Source organism: Elephas maximus, chromosome 23 (assembly GCF_024166365.1).
Source record: "Elephas maximus indicus isolate mEleMax1 chromosome 23, mEleMax1 primary haplotype, whole genome shotgun sequence".
NCBI classification, from domain to species: domain Eukaryota; kingdom Metazoa; phylum Chordata; class Mammalia; order Proboscidea; family Elephantidae; genus Elephas; species Elephas maximus.
In genome coordinates this window covers 9168997-9189949 of record NC_064841.1, presented here as the reverse complement: position 1 = coordinate 9189949, position 20953 = coordinate 9168997, and the positions used below count along the sequence as shown (strand labels likewise).

General features: G+C 46.2%; 1 protein-coding gene across 1 annotated transcript; it reads right to left on the bottom strand.

The window, feature by feature from the left end:
* Positions 1–269: 269 nt before the first annotated feature.
* On the bottom strand, positions 270–20695 carry SIAH2 (siah E3 ubiquitin protein ligase 2). Its single transcript, XM_049867852.1, has 2 exons — positions 20254–20695; positions 270–2284 (listed from the first exon to the last, which is right to left on the bottom strand). Exons 1-2 carry the CDS (start codon positions 20686–20688, stop codon positions 1727–1729), a joined length of 993 nt encoding a protein of 330 aa, XP_049723809.1. The 5' UTR covers positions 20689–20695; the 3' UTR covers positions 270–1726.
* Between the last annotated feature and the right edge of the window lie 258 nt (positions 20696–20953).

Sequence of the window (20953 nt, the reverse complement as noted above, 5' to 3'; positions counted from 1 at the left end):
AACAGGCCCCGGGAAGACACCAATGGTAGTCAACGTCCAGAGACGTGAATTTGGATCCCATGCTGCCACTGACTTGAGCCATGACCTTGGACAAATGACTGTTTTCTCCTGTGAAAACAGTGATAGCACCAACCTCAAAGGAAATGATGAAGCTTCAATGCACCTGCACATAGTAGCTGCTCAATAAATGCATATCAAACATTATTCAAACAGGAAAATAAAGCACAATATTAATTTTTGGAAAATATTTATTAAAAAACTAAAGTGAATGTGGCAAAAAAAAAAAACAAAAACAAAAAACACAAAAACCAAACCAAACCTTTAAAAAGTAAGCATATGGCACTGGCTATAAAGCTTTTCCAAGTCTACTGATCTAGTCTTTCACACCATCTACAGTCCAAGAGGGCTTCCGATGGAAGCCACGTGTAAACAGGTCATCTATACTAGTGGTGAGCAAAAACTAATTACATGAGAACTATCATTGGCCATATGACTCATTTTCCTAGGCAATCCACCCAGAAACCACCAAGTGACCAAATCTCAGGGTGTGTTCATGTAGATATATAGTTCTAGTTTTAATTTGGGGGGTGGGGTGGGTGAAACAGTAGAAAGTCAAACAGGATCAGCAGAGGGCAATCTCAAAGCACCTTTGAAATCTGGACCCTTTTCCACAATTTAACCTAGTAATTCTCAAATCTTACCATGGAAACGAATCACCTGGTGAGCCTATAGATTCACAGGTGCCCTAGATCTGCTTAAAACAGATGAGTACTCCAGGTGATGCTATGCACATTGGTCAGCATCCAGTTTGAGAAACGCTGTTTTAAATGCATTAAAGTAATTCCTAAACCAAAAAACCAAACCCACTGCCCTCAAGTCAATTCCAGCTCATAGTGATGCTATAGGACAGAGTAGAACTGCCCCACAGGGTGTCGAAGGCTGTCAAATCTTTACGGACGACTTCCACATCTTTATCCTGCAGAGTGGCTGGTGGGTTCCAACTGCCGACCTTTTGTTTGGCAGCTGAGTGCTTTAACCACTGTGCCACCAGGGCTCCTTAAAACAATTCCTACCCCCCCAAAAAAAACAAGATAAAAGAAATTTGCTGACAAACACTGTGCTATTGTCAACATCAAGGGACAAACGTAGGGAGACAGGCAAGAAGGAGTCCCAAATTTCTAACATACTGGTCTACAGGAGCCCTGAGCAAGCAGTCAAGTGTTGCTCAGGAAGCAAATAAAATTTAATAATAAAGTTTATTTTAGATCACAGAAGAGCTCTAAACCCGATTCATCCTAGTTAATGAAATTTGTTGGGTTGATGTCAGTTAAGAGGTGTGTGTATGTATGACTCATAGCGAACCTATGGGACAGAGTAGAACTGCCCGATAGGGTTGGTTCCCAAGGCTGTAAATCTTTACAGAAGCAGACTGCCACACCTTTCTCCTGCAGAGCGGCTGGTGGGTTCCAACTGCTGACCTTTTGGTTAGCAGCTGAGCGCTTAACCACTGGAATCATCAGGGTTGCTATGAGAAGGGACTGACTCTATGGTAATGGGTTTGGGTGTGTCTATGCGAGATGGGAAGCTGCTGTTTCAACAAAACATGGGGCAACTGTGGATCCTGACTTGTGAAGACATACCGAATAAAACATCTATAAAAATCTTTATTCAACACAGAGAACTATGCCCAAATAATTTCAATAGTTTATAGATCCCACACGATGCGTCATGGACAACACGTAGAAATAGTCACATTTATCCCAAGGTTCCCATTATCCGCAAAAAGATGTGCGATGGCTGTGTCGAAAACGAGGCAGTCGCTGTTCATGATGGCCGCGGCCACGCCGTCGTGGATGGACCGGGGGGTGGCCTCCCAGGTCAGTCTCCGCCGGTTCCCGTTCAGCTCCAGTCTGTAGGCAAAGTTCTCGGCCTGCTTGCGGGTGCCGATGAGCAGGACGATGGCAAAGAACTGCTGGTGGCCTTCATACTTTTCTTGTTTCTCCAGCACCAGCATAAAGTGGTGGCCGAAACATGACTGCATCATCACCCAGTCAACAGCTCCTGGCAGGTTAATGTCCGTAGCTAGAAAGACGATGTCTTCTCCCTGAAGGGTAGTGATGCTTTTGTGGGCGTGCATGAGGTGGGACATCACGGCTTCCAGCGAGCCCTGCCACTTGCAGGACGCCCCAGGACAAGGACAAGAGTAGGGACGGTATTCACAGATGTCTTCATGTTCTGGCTTCTCCGTGTGGTGCAGAGTCAGGGAACAGCCTGTGGTGGCATACTGCAAAGACAGAAAGAAACACGTTGGGCCTTCTCAAAACTTCTACTGGTGTATACCTCTAAGAGGATCTACCTACCCGCTCAGGTTGCCTGGGCATAAACTGTACTCACTTCAACGACTTTTGCTCAAGTGAGTTAAGTATTTAAGACTAAAATACTGTCAGGCATAAAATCAGGGGACTATCCTGAACCACTGACCAGAAATGTACCCTTCTTCATGCTTCCCGTTCCAACGTTGTTAAAAACGTGAGAAAACTCAAGTTTTCTCACTATAACCTCAAAGAAACAAAATTGTCAAGACAGCCCTGTACCTTCCCCTTATTCTCAGTAAACTGTTTTTAAAAAAATTGAAAATGGCTTCGGGGTGTGGTTGGGCAAGGAACATATATTATTTCCAGACTAGGTTTCCCATTAAGATAGTTTTGAAAAAAGGTATAACCTCTTTATTGCTCCCTTCCCCGTCCTGGCTTAAACTGGTGACTCACCAGAAGGCCGGCAGGTGGTGGGGAAGGCTGCCCTTTGTTTCCCTGCCTTTGCCTGCTGGAATGACCAGTCCAGGGCATGGGGGCGGCTGGAGACCTGCACACTGCTGGAAATATCACCTTGCCTTCTTGCCCTCTGAACCTTCCCCTGGGGGCTTTGAACATACTTTTGGGTGGGAGAAAATCCTATCCAAGAGCTAAGTAGCCAACTCTCAAGAGAGCACGTGGAGTTTGGTGCCAACCACACAGGTTCCAGGTCTAATCAGACAGTGGAGGCTAAAACGAGAACAGCTCAAACCTCTCAAACCCCATGAACTGTCCCCAGATCACTTCTTCAAGTTCAAGGGCACGTGTCTTCATGACCAGGTATGTCAGGTCCTCATGACAGACCGGGAAGGAAGGGGAACTACAGTGGGCCCTGACGTGGTCACTCATCCTAGACACGTTTTCTGAGACAGTCGGTCTGCCTTAATAAGGGAGGAACAAAACCTATTCTTCTCTTGCAGCCGGGAAGACACTCCTGAAGGGTAAATCATCCCACAGGAAAAGGCCACACTGAAAAGAATCAAACACCTGCTCCCAACCCTCCCAAGAGTGATGATGTTAATTCCTAGACACCAGGTGGAGAATCAGCCCACGAGTAGATACTTGCCCAGACTTCTCTGCCATTGTCTTATAAAGACACCTAAGAAACCTGAATCGCCTTTTTGGGTGAAACTAGGTGTCCGCCTTCTAATCTCGGTGCGCAGTGGCAGGTAAGCTGTCTGGCGGGTGTTACCTGGATTCCCTGCCCCCGACCCCCCATTCAGACACACCCAAATCCATTACTGTTGAGTTGATTCCAACTCATAGCAACCCTATAGGACACAGCAGAACTGCCCTATAGGGTTTCCAAGGAGCGGCTGGTGGATTCGAACTGGTGACCTTTTGATAAGCAGCTGAGCTCTTAACCACTGTGCCACCAGGGCTCCGTTTTGCCCATAGGAATTGTTTATCCATCTTTTTTTTTTTTAACCAGGGACTAATTTTTAAAACCTGGGTATATAAAAAAAAAAAATTTAATCAGAAGGGAAAACCAGCTTACTTATCCCTGTATAGTTACACTTGAAGCTCCTAACTTTGTAAGGTCCTAAAAAGCAAATCCCTATTAACTGTTTTTAAACTTAGGGTGCAGCTGGGAATATAGAGCCTTCCGATGTTGTGGGTGATGGGTGAGGCATTTCTCCCTAGAGTTTAAAAGCAAACACACACTAAAAATAGCAAGAATTAGCTGTGAACTTGGCAGATTCTCCGGCTGACACAGGCCCTCATTATTTGGGTTAAGAAGATGTTTCAGAATGAGCTGTTTACCACTGCTGCCCAGGAATAAACTCAGAACTACTTGAGCTTTGGCAAATGGTGTAGAGAAGAGTGCCATCTGTCCCTCTTCCCTCACCCCAAGTCCCAAACCACTCCACGCTCACAGACTCAAAATGTACAACAAATATGTATCATCGAGCAAGCATTTTAGAACTTTTTCTGGGGTAACTGAAGTAGGAATATTTAGAATCTGAATTATTTGATTTGTCTTACAAGTCACACATTCACCTCTTCCTTCAACCCAAATATAGAGAATGGGGAACCTTCCCAAGTACACAAATAGAAAAGGCATTACTTAGCATCTGGGTGGACAATGGCCTTCTAAAAAAAGAAGCTGTTACAGATTTGGGGGCTTTCTCTGCCCTTTTTTTTTTTTTAACCAAGCTGAACTTTAATGCCCATCTATTCCTTCTTTATTCCATCATGGATGAGGGTGTCTCTTCATGACCACTGGAGCCACTTTTATGCAAACCCCTGCTGAGACTCTGCATTTCTAACAAGTTCTGGGGTGATGCTAATACTGCTGGTTAGAGGCCAATTCTTAGAACCACTAGTAGAGCAGTGGTCCTCAAAATGTATTATATGTAAGAATCACCTAGGGATGTTGTTAAAATGTAGATTCTGATTCAGTATATCTGGGGGTGGAAATGCAAATTCTCAGCAGGGGCCCGAACTGGTTCAAAGTGCTGCTTTTATGATGACTGGATTATGGATGACTCTAAAAAGAAAACATCTAAACTTTGAGATACACACACACACACACACACCCGTGTCACACCTCATACTTCTGACAGCCTTGGCATTGTGCTAGAATGACACCTCAGTGCATGATGGGTGTTCTGGTCACCTGAATCAGGGGCTGTCATCCAGGAATCAGAGTGAGGACTTGGGGGCGGGGTGTCTGTGAATTCCCTGAAATGGTCTATACAACTGTCTATGTGTCTCTGAGCAGCCAGCTCAAATCTCACAGGCTGCTGGGACTGTGTTTTCTTGGAAAGCTGCAACTATACAAAAAAACTCAAATACAAGAGAAATACAGATGCAGGGGAGGATCAGGAGGGTGAAAAGTGACTCCAAGTCGGGCACAAGGTGAGCAGAAGAAGGTTAAGGAAAGCTTGCTGTAGAAGAAGTAGATTGTGGAAGGGGGAGACCTGTATGGCTCTAACACAGGACAAGTGGAAGGATCCATACAACAACAACAACAACAAAAACCCAAACCAGTTGTTGTGGAGTCCATGGTTACCCCAGTGCCAGAACAGAACTCCAAAGGATCTTCAAGGCTGTGATCTTTCGGAAGGAGATCTCCAGGCCTTTCTTCTGAGGTGCCTCTGGGTGAGTTCGAACCTCCAACCTTTTGGTTAGCAATCAAGTGCTTAACCAACTGAGCCACCCAGGGACTCCTGTGGAGGTAATAATGGGGGATAAAACCTAAAGGAGAAGGCAGGTCCAGATTCTGTCAGGGACTGTACTGATACTTCAGTTTATCTGCAGGGTCTCAACCTTGGCACATTTTTGACCAGATATATAGAAGTCTGTGCTGAGCATGGAAACCCTGGTGGCACAGTGGTTAAGTGCTACGGCTGCTAACTAAAGGGTCAGCAGTTCGAATCTACCTGGCACTCCTTGGAAACTCTATGGCGCAGTTTTACTCTGTCCTGTAGGGTCGCTATGAGTGGGAATCGACTCGAGGGCAGTGGGTTTGGTTTCGGTTCGGTGCTGTGCATTGTAGGATGTTTAGCAGCATCCTGGCCTCCACCCACCAGATGTCAGTAGAACCATAACCATAACCACCTCCCCCCAGGTGTCATAACCAAAAATGCCTGCAGACATGGTCAAATGCCCCCCTGGGGGGCAACATCTGTCCTGGTTGAGAACCACTGATTTAGACAAAGGATAAAACTTGGCCTCCGGGCAGCCGCAGTGACAGTTGCAATGAGGGGCCCACACCGACAAGGTCAGCTGGCCTCTGCCCCATCCCAATGGGGACTGCCCGGGGCAACTCCAGACACACAGAACTAGACTGGGATGGTTTGCAAAGCACAGCATTGAACTCAGGAGCTGGTTCTACCCGTTTTACAGACCAGAAACTGGAGGCTCTCAGCCGCCACACCGGGAGCTGAGTCTAGCCTTCCCGGGCCCTCCGCTGATGCTCTCTCTGTACAACACACAGCAGCTGAGGCGCCAACCAAAGAAATCATTTTCATCTCCCTTTGCCACTCCCTTTCCCCCAACCCAACACGCACAAAAACCCGGGTCCACAGATACACTGCTTTTGGCAACAGGTTCTAATATGAACTTCTTCTTTGGTTTGCAAGGAGAAAAAACAGCCCCGAGAGCTCCTCTCCCCAAGGAATGGGACTCATTGCCTACAAATAAAACAAATAAGTGACCCAGTAATTAGGCCCTGCCAGCCTTCTCTGGCAGCTAGCAACAAAGTCCTGAGGTTTCAATTTTCACATTCTGGCTAGGGCCCCTTCGGGCCCCACCAAATGGATGCAGGAAGGGTCCAAAGGATGCCTGCGTTTGGGACGGGCAGAGGCTTTACTTCAAACAACCTGGTTCTCAGTTGTCTGCTCTGGTTACTGGGAGAAAGCACCTGGCTGGTTCGTAGAGGGCTGTGTCATGGGACACATCCCCACTATAACAGAGATTTCTCCTCAGGGAACTATCTGCTCATTTCCCCTGGGGAAAACATGTTTTAAATCAACCTCTCTGAAGGAGGAAGAAAAAAAACAAAACAAAAACCAAACCACAGAAGCCCAAAGCTAAAGGGAAATTATGGAGAGGAGAAAGATGGCCCAGCAGAACAAGAAACAAAGAAATGCTGAAATAACATTGTGCCCCCTCTTTAGAAACTTCTCGTCTTGCAGTGGCTCCAGTCTTGTGCAAACATGTTCAGCCATGAAAGCCATTGAGTGACCTGGTGCCCCAATTTTAGGTCTCTGCAAAAAGAGGTCGCTATGAGTCGGAATCGACTCAACGGCACTGGATTTGGTTTTTTGGTGGCAAAAGAGGTAATTAGGCCCAATTCTTTTCGTGGGCCTGGGTTTTGGAGGCTGCATTTAAGTTGGAATTTAGGCAGAGTTTTTCCTTTTCTGCAAAGAAACCCCTTCACTCACACATACTTGTAAGATATGTAAGAAAGTCAAAGACTCAAACCCCATGGCCATCGAGTTGATTCCGACCCTGCAGGACAGAGTAGAACTGCCCCATAGGGTTTCCAAGGAGCAGCTGATGGATTCAAACTGCCGACCTTTTGGTTAGCAGCTAAACGCTTAACCACTGGCGCCACCAGGGCTCCAAGATTAGACTGGACGCCTGTTATTTACCAAATAAACACAGCTATATTTGTTTATGAAATATCAGAATAACCCTTCTAAGTGGGGGTGCTAGTGAAAGTCAGGCATGGATCCTGTGACTGGATGAAAACAAGTCATTTAACTTAATTTGAGTCCATGCAATTCAAGAGTGATTTACAGAGCTCCGACAACCAACAACCTAGTACAATAGAGGCAGCGTGAGCCCCACGACGATGAAGGGCGACCCTCTCGGGGAATGTGAGGTAAGCACCCTGCCTCAGCCTAGTCACCTCCTAGGAAACAGCTGAAATGTATTACCTGCCTAGCGCTGGGGCCTCAAATGAGAACACCCCAAGAAAAACAAAGCACAATTGCTATTTTGTTGTTGAGGCTCATAAACTTGTGAATTAAATCCAAGAAATGACCTTGTCTTGGAATAAGCAAAAGTGAGCTGGGCTTTCCTTCAATCTATATACGCTGCAGTGATCATAAAATGCACAAAGTACAATACATGACCCCTGCCTGGGAAACACAAATTGCTATTGGACATTATTGGGGTAACAGCTGAAATCTGAATATGGACTGTGAATTTGATAATAGTTGCTACTGTATGTAAAATTTCCTGATTTTGATAACTGTATCATAATCACACAAGACAATGTCTTTGTTTTTAGGAGAAACACATGGAGGGGCAAGATGTCTGAATTTCCATTCAAATGATTAAAAAGTATATGGATATATAGAGACTGTACAAATGACAAGTCAAATGGGGCAAAAAATAAACAACTGATCAATCTGGATAAAGGGTACATGGGAATTTTTTGTACTATTAATTGCAACTTTTGTGAAAGTCTGAAATCATATCAAAAATATACCCCCCAAAGAGCATATTAAGTAGTCCAGAGACTGAGTTCTCTTATTTGTCCTTTATGGGATGGTGATTCCTTGTGCAGCTGAACCTCGTTATTTCAAGCCAGTGATGAAGAAGAGTTGGTTGAGAGAACTGTTTTACCAGAACAGTGTTTTAAAAAAAAGAAAATGTACTTTTAACTACATATCCTCATGTAAATGCAGCCAAGTTAATAGTTTTTCTTTAACCAGGCTCTTTGGAACTCATTTTAAGGAACCAATAAAAACTTGCAATGGTGACATTAATTGCTGGCATAATAACTGACACTTCTTTGATCCTGTAAAAGACAAAGCTTCTCCATCACCCCTTGGATCCTTCTCAAGGTTTATGGCTTGACAAGTCTGTGGTTCTGAAGTGTATAGTTTTTGGCCAGTGTAGTTTCATCCCCCACCCCTCCCAAATTGAAGGTAAACTTGGGTTCGATTCCAGGCAATGTCTGAAAGAGGAGCCCCGAGAACGAAATTCACCAAGGCAACCCAGAAACAGAATCAGAACTTAAAAAACAAAAAACCCCATTGCCTTCCAGTTGATTCCGACTTCTTCCTAGCGACGCTATAGGACAGAGTAGAACTGCCCCATAGGGTTTCCAAGGCTGTAATCTTTACAAGAGCACATTGCCACGTCTTTCCTCCTCAGAGGGCCTGGTAGGTTTGAACTGCCAGCCTTTTGGTTAGCAGCCAAGCCCTTAACCATTGTGCCACCAGGGCTTCCTAGAATCAAAACTACATGAGTACAATTTGAAGGATGATTTCCTGGCTGCATAATTTACCTATGATCAGATTATTAGGCAGTTACTGGTTGAATGAAGTCTCTACCTTCTCAACGTTCTTCAGAATTGCTCAAATGGGAGTTGGAAGCGAAATCTCCTATAGAGCCACAATATGGTAAAACATAGCCAGCTGTTAAACTCAAAGTTTTAATCCCTAAAATTATGCGTTTATCTAAAGAACCCAAGTCTATATCCATAGATTGGTCAAATAAAAAAGATTCAGTAATAGAAAAAAAAATTCCATTTTTTTAAGGACTTTTAGCCATTCAAGCTAGCTCCTTTGTGATTAAAAATGTTTATCTACCCCAGAAAGATCACTTGGCGACCACAGATTACTTTCCAAGTTAATTTGGGGGTTTATGAATTTTGTTCATCGATGTACCGATTTATTTATTGCCTGCTTTCTGCCCACCAAATGTTTGTTGATAAATGAGTAAGTGTTCCTAGGTTTTGGAGCTCTAGTGGCACAGTGGTTAAGAGCTCAGCTGCTAACCACAAGGTCAGCAGTTCGAATCTACACTCCTTGAAAGCCCTATGGAGCAGGTCTGCTGTCCTACAGGGTCCCTTTGAGTAGGAATAGACTTGACAGCAACAGGTTCAAGTGATTTTTATTACTAGGTTTATCTGTGGAAGACGCACTGTTGTCCGCCACGTTGCTTTTATTTTAATTTGAGCCTTACTGTGAAATTTAGAATTAAAAAAATCCCATAGACCATTTGAGAGTACATAAAGGACAAAAAAGAAACCCTGGTGGCGTAGTAGTTAAGCGCTACGGCTGCTAACCAAAGGTTCGGCAGTTCAAATCTGCCAGGCGCTCCTTGGAAACTCTATGGGGCAGTTCTACTCTGTCCTATAGGGTCGCTATGAGTTGGCGTCGACTCAACGGCACTGGGTTTGTTAGTTTTTTTTTTTTGGTAAAAGACAAAAATGTACCATTTTTCTTTTAAACTTCAGTCCTATGGGTTTGGTTTATAGTCTGGATAGGGGTGTTTCATATATTTTAATCTATGTAAACTATTCGGGGAGGGGTGTGTTTATAAGCTCTTCTGAAACCTTACATAGACTGGCAAACAGCAGCGCCCGCTGATGTCGTTTTAAAGACTGAATGTCCCTTTTGCTCTAAGTGTGTTTACAAACTGCTGTTAGGGGAGTGGTGACTGGAACTCAAGTACTCTGCGTCCTGTGTGACCTTGAATCTACCATGTCACCTCTGAGTGTGTCTATATAAGTGTCTGCAGCTCACCCTGCGACTATTATTAACAGTGGATGAGCTGTGGGCTCCTCACGTTAATCACATTCTGACCCAGGTGGTGGGATGAGGTGAAAACTCTCCTTGTGTCTTAATTACAATATTCAGCCCGCATCTGTCTAGCATCCTTCCCCTAAGAGACTTGGAGTGTTTTCACTCAACTCAAACGGTAAAGTCCTCACTGAGGCTATGAGGAAGTGGCAAGAGATATCAACCAATAAATAGTGCAGTAGCAGTTTTATGGAATGCAGTGGTTACGTGCTTGGCTGCTAACTGAAAGGTCAGTGGTTCGAACCCATCTGATGTTCTGTGGGAGAAAGATGTGGCAGTCTGTTTCCCTAAAGATCGACACCCTTGGAAACCCTATGGGACAGTTGTACTCTGTCCTATAGGGTCACTATGAGTTGGAATCAACTTGATGGCAATGAATTTGGGTTTTTTGTTGTTGTTTTACATATAGTAATATGAGAAGACAATATTATTTAGTACCAGAACTTACAAACAGTGGCGAGACTTAAAAAAAAAAAAAAAAAAGCACTGAATTTTACAAGCTGGGGCAGACAATTCTAATTAAGGATCATGGGCTCAAAAATTCCTCCTATTTGCCTTAGAGAAAGCTGAGGACAAGCCACATGTTTTGGCTAGCTGTCTTCCTAAAACGTCTCTTGGTGGAAGGCTTTGGGGTAATATAATCAGAGAAATCTGAGAACATTGGGCTGTGGGGGGAGGGAGGATAATGGCCTTACAAAGACTCACTGGGCTGGCAGTGGTTGATTTTTAATCTTAGAAGCTTTGAACAAAAGTTGACTTTTGACCACGTATGCTTTTCATCTGACCATGAGCGACCATGCATTGTCTTGGAGAACCAGTTTTGTAAGGTCCCTTCAGAGGGCATGCTCAAGCAAACAAAAGCACCTTCAAGGAAGCGTCAGAGTTACACGGCTTTATCCCGGGCTAGCAGCACCTCTCCCGCCCTTCAACATGCCCTTACCTCCTGCGCCAGGTTCCCACCTGCACAATCCCGTTAACAGAGCCGACAAGGCTTCACACAGTGCTGCTTAACTTCCGCAGTCTCTATTTCTCCACTACGGCAACTGAGTTCACCAGAAGACTTAAGTGGTAGGGTTGCCAGGTGTAACAAATAAAAACGCAAGCTGCTCAGTGTGTCCCCATATAATATTTGGGATAGACATATGCCACACACACAAAAAAATCTGTAGTTTATCTAAAATTCAAACTTAACTGGGCATCCTGTATTTTACCTGGCGACCCTATTAAGAGGGCCCCTCTGGTACAGCTGCCATCCCTCCAAAAGCCACTGAGTGGGTCTGGAATGGGTACCCCACTGGGCCCCAGTAGCGGGGAGAGGGCAGCAGAAAAGGCAGGCGGTTGTAGTGGAGAGACGTTGTACGTGTAATTGCCCGGCGCAGACTGGAATTTCTGCTCCACAAACTTACAAACTCCATGACCTTGGGCAAACCTCTTGGGGTAGGGGACACGAACCTCATCCTATCTCTTCTACAAGGTAATTAGGGCAATATCAGGAGATAGTACACCTAATTCTGGCAACCTATTAACAAGGAAAGCAACACTATCTACGAGGAACTCCACTGGCTTTCCCACATAACCTCACCGTGAGCTTCCATTCCTTCTTCTTCTCTGGACAAACTGCCACTCCACCTTCAAAATGCAGCTCCAGAACCCCGCTGCAGAGAGGTCCCCCATCTCCCCTCTGCTCCCACCACTTGCGAAGGCCTCTGCTGCTCTGTTGACCCGTCTCAACCACGAGGCAGTTTCAGAAGGATGAGACCAGAGAGTCAGTGCCTCTTACCAGTTGTTAAATAAAGGCAGCAAGGTAAGTAGAGGCAATGGCTGGCTAGGCAGGTGGGCAGTGAAGGAGAGGGCCAGGGGCAGATGGCCTGGGGCTGCAGGAGAGAGTCCAAGGTAAAGGGGGGTAGGTTTCAAAGTTAGTGGGTCATCAGGAGCAACCAACTCTGGTCTGAGGCTAGGTCAAGGAGAAAAAGCAGGCAGCAGCATTAAGAAAACCAAAAGCTTAATAACACTCAGTGCTGGTGATGCTGGGGAGAAACAAGAGTAAATGATTCCAAGTAGGACAGCAGCTTGGCTCTACTATTAAAAGCTTTAGATTTTTTGCATATATTCTTTGGCCCTACCATCCAGCTTCACGGGCTTGCAATATTATGCAGCCATTAAAAACGATCCTAAAGACTGCAGTTATCAATGTGAAAAAGCAGTCATCATGTGATAGATGGGAAAAAAAAAAAGTTTATGAAACAGAGTGTACAATAGGGCCCCACCTCACCTGCTGTCTTTGAATGAAAAAATTCCATTGATAAAGAGGCAAGTTTGGAAGGATACATGCAAAAATGGTATAGCGAAATATAAAAACCTGTTGCCGTCGAGTTGATTCTAACTCATAGCGACCCTATAGGTCAGAGTAGAATTGCCCCATAGAGTTTCCAAGGAGTGCCTGGCGGACTTGAATTGCCGACCTCTTGGTTAGCAGCTGTTGCACTTAACCAGTACGGCACCAGGGTTTCCTTAGCAAAATATAGGGGATTTTCATTTTATTTTACTTTTACAGGCATTCTATATTTTAAAATAATTATCATAACTTTAAAAATCTTATTTTATAATGTGCAAAATAAAATTTTTTACCCGTTGCTGTCGTGTCAATTCCAACTTCTGGTGACCCCACACGTTACAGAGTAGAACTGTTCCAGGGGGTCTTCTTGGCGGTAATCTTACAGAAGTAGACTGCCAGGCCTTTCTTCTGTGGTGCCCCGGGGTGGGTTCAAACTGCCAACCTTTCAGTTAGCAGGTGAATACAAACTATTTGTGCCACCCAGGGACCTTATAAAATACACATATTAAAAAAAAATACATATGTTAAAAAAAGTTGCTTAATCTATCTAACCAGTCTTCCACACCTAAAAGTATTAAAGAAATGGCAAAAAAGTCTCATCGATCAAAAAGCACCACCAGCGCCAACTTGTATCAGTTCTATGAGAATCCTACATGATCAAGGGTAGGGAAAAGAAGTGGGAGAATCTGTGGGAAAAAATAAGAACGATTTCTTTTTCTTTAAAGCTTATGCCTGGAGCTGACCTCAGATGCTGACCATTTACTTTCTGTTGGCTTCCAACTGTGCACATTAATTTAGTGTTTATGCCATGCCAGGGCTATGCTAGGCACTTGGCATGGATTATTACCCTGTTTGATCCTCACATTCCTATCATCACCCCATTTGCCAATAAGGAACTGAGCCTTGGAGAGGTCACCCTCCAGTCACAGGGGGGACAGAGCAGGGATTTGGACTCGGGAGGCATGGCTCAGGCCTGCTCTCAAAGCTACGGGTGCAAGAAGCTAAAATGGCGGTCGAGTGACCCAAAACGGAGACTCGTCAATTCAGCCTGAGATAGCGCGCAGGCCTTCACATTTAACAGAGGTGTATCTTCCATCTATTTCTACAACATCTTTGGCTGGAAACTATGAAGGAGGCATCCGTTTTATCTCATAGATGCTATATAGTTTGAAAATCATTACATAAAATCTTTATGAGACTGGAAATGAAGAATATGACAGTTTCCCAATTTTTAAGAAACTAATGGAGAAAGAGGCGCCCCTGAGGCAAAAACAAACGAACCCATTGCTGTTGAGTCGATTCCGACTCATAGTGACCCCATGTGACAAGGCAGAACTGCCCCATAGGGTTTCCTAGATTGTAATCTTTACAGGAACAGATTGCCAGGTCTTTCTCCCACAGAGCCGCTGGGTGAGTTTGAACTGCCAACCTTTCGGTTAGCAGCCGAGCGCTTAACAGAACTAGAAAATCTAACCTACCCACAGGTAGCTACTTTACAGGCCAGATCTGCTGAACCTTTTAGTAGGCATCCTCTCTAGTTATACTAAGGATCAACTTTAAGTCACAATGATTTACTCCAGTTCAAGTTCAAGGTGACCTGTGGAAAAGCCTTTGGCCAACTAGGCTAGAATCCACATTAAGCTTCTATACTCCTTGAAAGCATTCTAGCTCTTTCCTTCTCAGTTTTACACATAGAGCTGTATTATCAACTTCATTCCTTAAACTCTTGAGCTTCGGTGTCAGTGTACAGGGACTCTGGTCCCTGACAGCTCATTCTACATTTTTATGAATAAAACCAGTCAATTTCAGCCAGTAGTGAGGACCGCAGAGTCCATGGGTGGTACTAACAGTTAATGTCCTCAGCTACCAACCCAAAGGTTGGGCATTCAAGTCCACCCAGAGGAGCCTCGGAAGAAGGCCTGATGACCTACTTCCAAAATTTTAGCCACTGAATACCCCATGGAGCACAGTTCTTCTCTGACACACATGGGATCCCCATGAGTTGGAATCTGACTTGCTGGCAATTGGTCTGGTCAGTGAGGACTGCCAAACAATTTCCAAAGTAAATGATTTTATCTTAGAGGAATTCTGGAGGTGAAGAAGACATCTTTGAAAAACTGTTTTGGCAAATCAGCATATCCCCTCCAGTTTCTAGGTGATCACCTACCACCTGACAGCCACCTTAATATCACTCATCTTCCACCTGACATGGTGAAGCAAAAGCCCTGCCACGGCCCTCCTCATCCGCGCTGCACAGCACCCCGCAGCTAGACATCGTCGCTGTTACTGCTAATGGATGAGCAAGGAAGCTCAGGGAATGATAGGGACTGGACCAAGATCACTCAGAGCTAGAATGAGAACCCAGCTCTCTTGCCTCCTAACTCCTGCTCTTTCCCCTTGGGCCACTTAGTAGATTCTGAAATTTTAGGGCAAGAAAGGACCTTGGTATAATCATTTTGTCTAACCCCTCTTGTAAAGACAAAGGCCCTCGGATGCAAAGACATGAGCTGACTTGTACAAAGTGAATCACCTAGTGGCTGGGATGACGGTTCAGATCTCCCGATGGTCAGGATGGATATGCTCTTGGCAAAAGAAAACAAGCTACAACATGACCTACAATTGGGACCTATCACAGTTCCAACGTTCATGTACGGTAAGAATTAAATGAAAAACTTCCAGGCTTGAGGAATGCTTTCTAAAAAAGAACCAGATATGAGGTTGCAAACTGGCAGTTGGAATTTGGCCTGCAGACATGGTTGGTTTGGCCTACAAGCTCTAGCTTTAAAGTTAGATTGGGCTAACTTTAAAAAAAAAAATTGAGATGTTTAACATAAAATTTCAGATTTCTGGCTTTTCTTGAAAAACTCCAAATGTCTAGCATGACTGCACCCATATTCCCACCCCATCAATGAGCCAAGGCTGAGCATGGCTTGCCCCAGCTCACCATCGTCTCCAGTGCTCCTAGGGGTCTCCCAGACGCTGAGACCACATGTCAGATACCTCTCCCCCTTGCATCACCTGGTCCTAGCCTGCAATTAGGGAGGTTGCCTCCACTGGACTAAATGACCCCACCACACTGAGAAGCTGGACTTTCTTTCAACTGGGCCGTCTGACTTGTTGTTATTGTTGATTTGGAAACCCTGGTGACGTAGTGGTTAAGAGCTGCTGCGGCTAACCAAAAGGTCAGCAGTTCAAATCCAGCAGGCGCTCCTTGGACACCCTATGGGGCAGTTCTACTCTGACCTATAGGGTCGCTATGAGTCAGAACTGACTGGATAGCAATGGGTTTTTTTTTTTCTTTTTGGTAATTGTTGACTTGTGACATAGAGACCCCATGTGTTACAGAGTAGAGCTGATCCATAGGGTTTTCTTGGCTGTAATCTTTACGGAAGCCGATCCCCAGGTCTGTTCCATTCGCAGCACCACTGGGTGGGTTTGAACCACCAATCTTTTGGTCACCAGCCGTACATGCACGGTTTGAGGCACCCAGGGACTTTATTTTTGCAGCAAAGACAACATTGTCGTAATTCCAGCTGCAGGGAAGACGTGTCTAGCTAAGGCTTTCTAGTTCAATAATTATTTGGAGATATGCTATGAAAAAGTTTCAGAGAAGACAAAGAAAAGGTAGAAAGAGAGTATCATAGCCTACATGGGCTGGAGCAGTGTCTTTTTTAGCATTTCCCACAGCTGTGGAGAGAAACATGCGGCTGATGTCAAACTACACTGCTGAAGGAGGGCACACACGTGTCAGCCTTTACTCCCCACCCCACACCCCCACATTCCACAGGTGGTGGGTTTGATATTTGGGAATAAGGATGTACAAACTTCTCAGGCATGGAACAGCCAGAGAACAGACTATAAATACAAGTGGAAAAGAACCTTATTTGATAGAGACCCTTTCTTTGAAGGGAGACCTGAGCTAATCACGGTACCCTCTACCAAAGGTGCTGGCAGCACACTAGCCTCTAATTAAGCGGCCCCACACCTATGTAAGGCAATCATTTGACAACACATTCATTTTTTTTTTTTTTTTTGGCCAGCTGAAGCATCAGCAGCCCCCAAAGCTGTGAAGTCTCAAAATATTAGGTTTTTTTTTCCCCCTGATCTTCCTACCCCACATGACCTACAAAATTCTTCCCAACGAATTCTTACAGTGAGCACGTATGTCATCATGTTGGGATGTTCCCATCAGAGGCCCATCTGGTGAACTCATCCATCCAGATGGTTTTGTTACTGGCGTCAAACTTCAGTTACGATTTGGAGCCTTGGAGTTTCAGCTCAGATTCAAAATTGATATGCAGTGAGGAGGAATAGAAGGATGTGTGCCCTCGGGATGGACGCTCAAGGCCTGACCCGCTTACAAGCTGTGTGATCTGGACACGTCACTTTAACACTTAACTGTTCGACCACTATCAGTTTCTGCATCTGCCAAAAGGGCGAACTGATAAAAGCTGACCCACGCAAAGTAGCTGGGGCACAGAGCGCCCAATAACCATTCCACATGGCCTCCCTTCTTTTCATGGAATGCTAGAAGTGACAAGTCCTTAGAAGTTGGGCAGTCTGATCCCCTCATTTATAGACCGACCCCCAGAGGCAGCCTCTCAGGCAAACAGTGGCAGGGCCAGGCAGCTTTTGAGAACTGGGCTCTGGTACTTACTCAAGATTGGCTTTCTCAAATCAGCCAATAAGGAGGATTCTGAAAGCAGGCAGGGACAGTGACAAGGCAAACCCACTGCTGTCCAGTCAGTTCCAACCCATGGCAACCCCAAGTATTACAGAGCAGAACTGTTCCATTCGGTTTTCTTGGCTGTAATTTTTATGGAAGCAGATCGCCGGGGCTCTCTCCTGTGGTATGGCTGGGTGGTTCTGAACTGCCAACCTTTAGGTTAGTAGCTGAGTACAAACTGTTTGCGCCACCAGGAACCTTAGTGACAAGGCAGTCCCTCTGAGCCTCAAACTGCAGGCCAAAGGGCAAGGTACACAGACCTGTCTTGTCTTCATTTTGCCACAGGCCTTATCACTCTCTATTGTCTATCATCCTTCCCATATCTGGGCTGCTCGCTGGACCTCTGTATGTATCTGAGTTTGGATTCTCCAGATTAACTGGTCGAGGTGCCCTGGCCATAGTCTGGATGTGTGGTCAGCCAAAGTCAAGGTGTGCACACTGCCACTTTATACATCTTCTTATGCGCGCGTGCGCGCGCGCGCACACACACACACACACTCACACAGAAGTGGCCCCAAGGTAAACTCTTCTAAGCTTGCTTCCTGATCTGTGGGGAGATAGCTGAGTCTTACATTCCAGCTTGTCAAGTGATGGCTTTGCCCAACTGCATTTTTATAAAACAGGGACTTGGGAAAATCATAAAAAAAGGCTGAGTACTCCGGATTCCCCAAACAACCACCTTTCAAGAACGACTTCACTAGCATATTACGTGTGAAGGATGAACCTATACTTCAACAAAGCCCAAGTTCAAGGTCCCGAAAGTGAAAGTCCACCCTTCACATCGCATCCTAGAAGTGCTTCCCTTCCTTTCTCCTGGGAGTAGTCCCAAGGCTTTAGGAGATGGCTTTTTAAAAACCAATTACGAAATACAGACATTATATGCTAATTTGTGAACTATAGTTCACCTAAAGCCATCTTTTCTATTAGCCTCACACTGAAGGGTTTGGGAGACAGTGAAGGGCTGAGAAGATGGTTTCCCAGAAATCCTGAGGGGCTTTCTCCCTTCCCCAATATATCTCAAACATCAGATGCCCGCTTTATTTCAACTACCATCAATTCTTCTCTGACCACTAAGTTGCCTACTTCTTCACGACTCCGAGAAAATCATGGAAATATTTCATCTAAATTTTATATGAAACAACTATTGGGCTGGGTGAATTACTAAGCATATGAGGATAGTATTAAAGCAAAGTAGTTTATTACAGCTGACTGAAACTCAACAGTCCAGATACTGATGCAGACCTTTATTTGAATATGCGATTTTAAATTTGATTTGTGGCGGGGCGGCACACCAGATTCAATCACTCATTTTACTGACTTGAATCCCAAACCTTGATTCTCTGGGGGGTTATTTTTAATTTTAAAAAGTGAGCTCTCATCCTATAAACAGCACCAAGGAGAAATTCAAGGCAAAGAAATTACTTGTACATAAAAAACCCAGAAGTATTAATGACGTGATTTCCATTTCTAAGTTCAGCAAGTGAAGTTTACTGAGTAGCTCTGGGTTATAAGGAAACAATAAAACAGACAAGGATATCTGCGGAATTGCTCCTGAATGTTTTTAAGTGATACCAAACCCAACCTGCCACCACTGAGTCGATTCTGACTCATAGCGACCCTACAGGACAGAGTAGAACTGCCCCGCATTGTTTCCCAGGAGCACCTGGTGGATTTGAACTGCTCTTAACCACCACATCACCCCAGGGTTTCCTTTTAAGTGACAGAGGCAGATAAATACATGTTATAATATGACCACACAACGTGATACTATGCAGCCATTTAAAACAGAAGGAGGTACAGCTAAATTTCAGACATCAAAAAATGTGTGATCATATGAATTAAAAATAGCAAGTTGCAGAAGCCATTTTTGGAGGAAACCTATGTCTATGTGTGCATGTATATATAAGCCTTCCTGACACACACTGACATCTACGATTCTATATTTGGCTGCAAGAGCACATTTATAAATTGTTAGAAAAAGTCCATAAATACACACGCTAAACCTAACAACGGTGGGAAGAGGCGAGAGGTCTTGGTCTTTTCACTGTTTTTCTCGTCTTTGTGGTCTGCATTTTTTGCAAAAGCGCTGGTAACTTTTTTGACTAAAAAATAAAGTGATAGGCTTTAAAGAACTGTACCAACAGCTCCCGCGCGCCCTTCCTGTGAAATGCCCGACAGACCCGGGTTTTCACCCGGCTTAGAACACAGACCAGGAGAGGGAAAGGCGTGGCTGCCAGGTTTTCTTGGTTTTCCTGTAGCTGGAGGAAAACAGGCTGTGGGCGCCCTTTCTATAGCTACACTCCCCGGAGTTCCCACGTGTCAGGGGTGCGCGGACGGTGGGCGCGCGGTGCTGGAGCCTAGGAGCCATTCTGCCAAGCCGAGTGCTGGGAAAGGGCGCGTTTAGCTCGCCACTTCCTCGCTCCTCAACTCCCCACAGACACGCAGCTTCCCGGTCCAAGTTTTACTAGTGCGGCCCAGCCCTACAGAGCACACCCAAGTACACGTCTGCAAAGGGCGCAGGCACCAGGCGGGGAGAACAGCAACGGCTTCTAATGAGAAGAGAATTGCCAGTTCATCTGGGGTCAGTGTTTCGGCAAATGTCAGCCCAGAGCTACCCGCAAGGTGGACAGGAGGACTTGGGAGCGGGGGGATGGCCCGACAAAGCGGAAAGATTTTTGCTCTCACATAGGAGAGATGCCGCTTGCTTCTCAGGGCCTGCTAAGGAGCTGGAGGACACCGAAGTTCCGGAAGGTCGCCGAGTGGAGGTGCTCGAGCGGCACCTGGGCTTACCTTACAGGGAAAGAGAACAGCCGAGGCCACCTTCTCCATAGCCAGGTTCCTGATGCTGGGCGTCAGGGCGCCCCGGCACGTCGGGCAGCAGCTCAGCTTCTGGCGGCATTGGTTACACACCAGGTGCCCGGCCTGGCACTGCAGGATGGGAGGCAGAACATAGTCAAAGCAGACCGGGCACTCGAAGAGCGAGGTCAGCTCGTGGTGCTGCGGGGACACCGGGCCGGCCCCGCCACCGCCGCCGCCGCCGCCGCCGCCGCCGGGGCCGGAGATCACCGCCGCCGCGGCTGGCACCGCGGACGAGCCGGGGCCCGCAGCCGAGATGGTGGCGGCGGCCGGGGGCGCAGCCGGGGACGGAGCGTGCTGGGGCTGCGGCGGCTGCTGCTTGCTGCAGGGTTTGTTAGCGCTGGGGCCGGTGGAGGACGGGCGGCTCATTGCGTTCCGAGCCAACCATGGAACTGCGGGCGCCTGCCTGCCGCGGGGCCGCCGGGGTCAAGGCGGAGCGCGCCCCGCGGGCGGTGGGCTCCCGGGCAACGCCACGGCGCCCAGCCCGGGATCGGGTAGCGGAGACCGCCGGCGCCGGGCCGGCGGGGGATGGAGCGCACTGGCGCTCTCCAAGGGCCCCCGGCGTTCCAGAGACCCCTCAGCGCCCTCCGATCCCGCGCGGCGCCCTCCTCCCGGCGGCGTCCGGGGCCCCGAA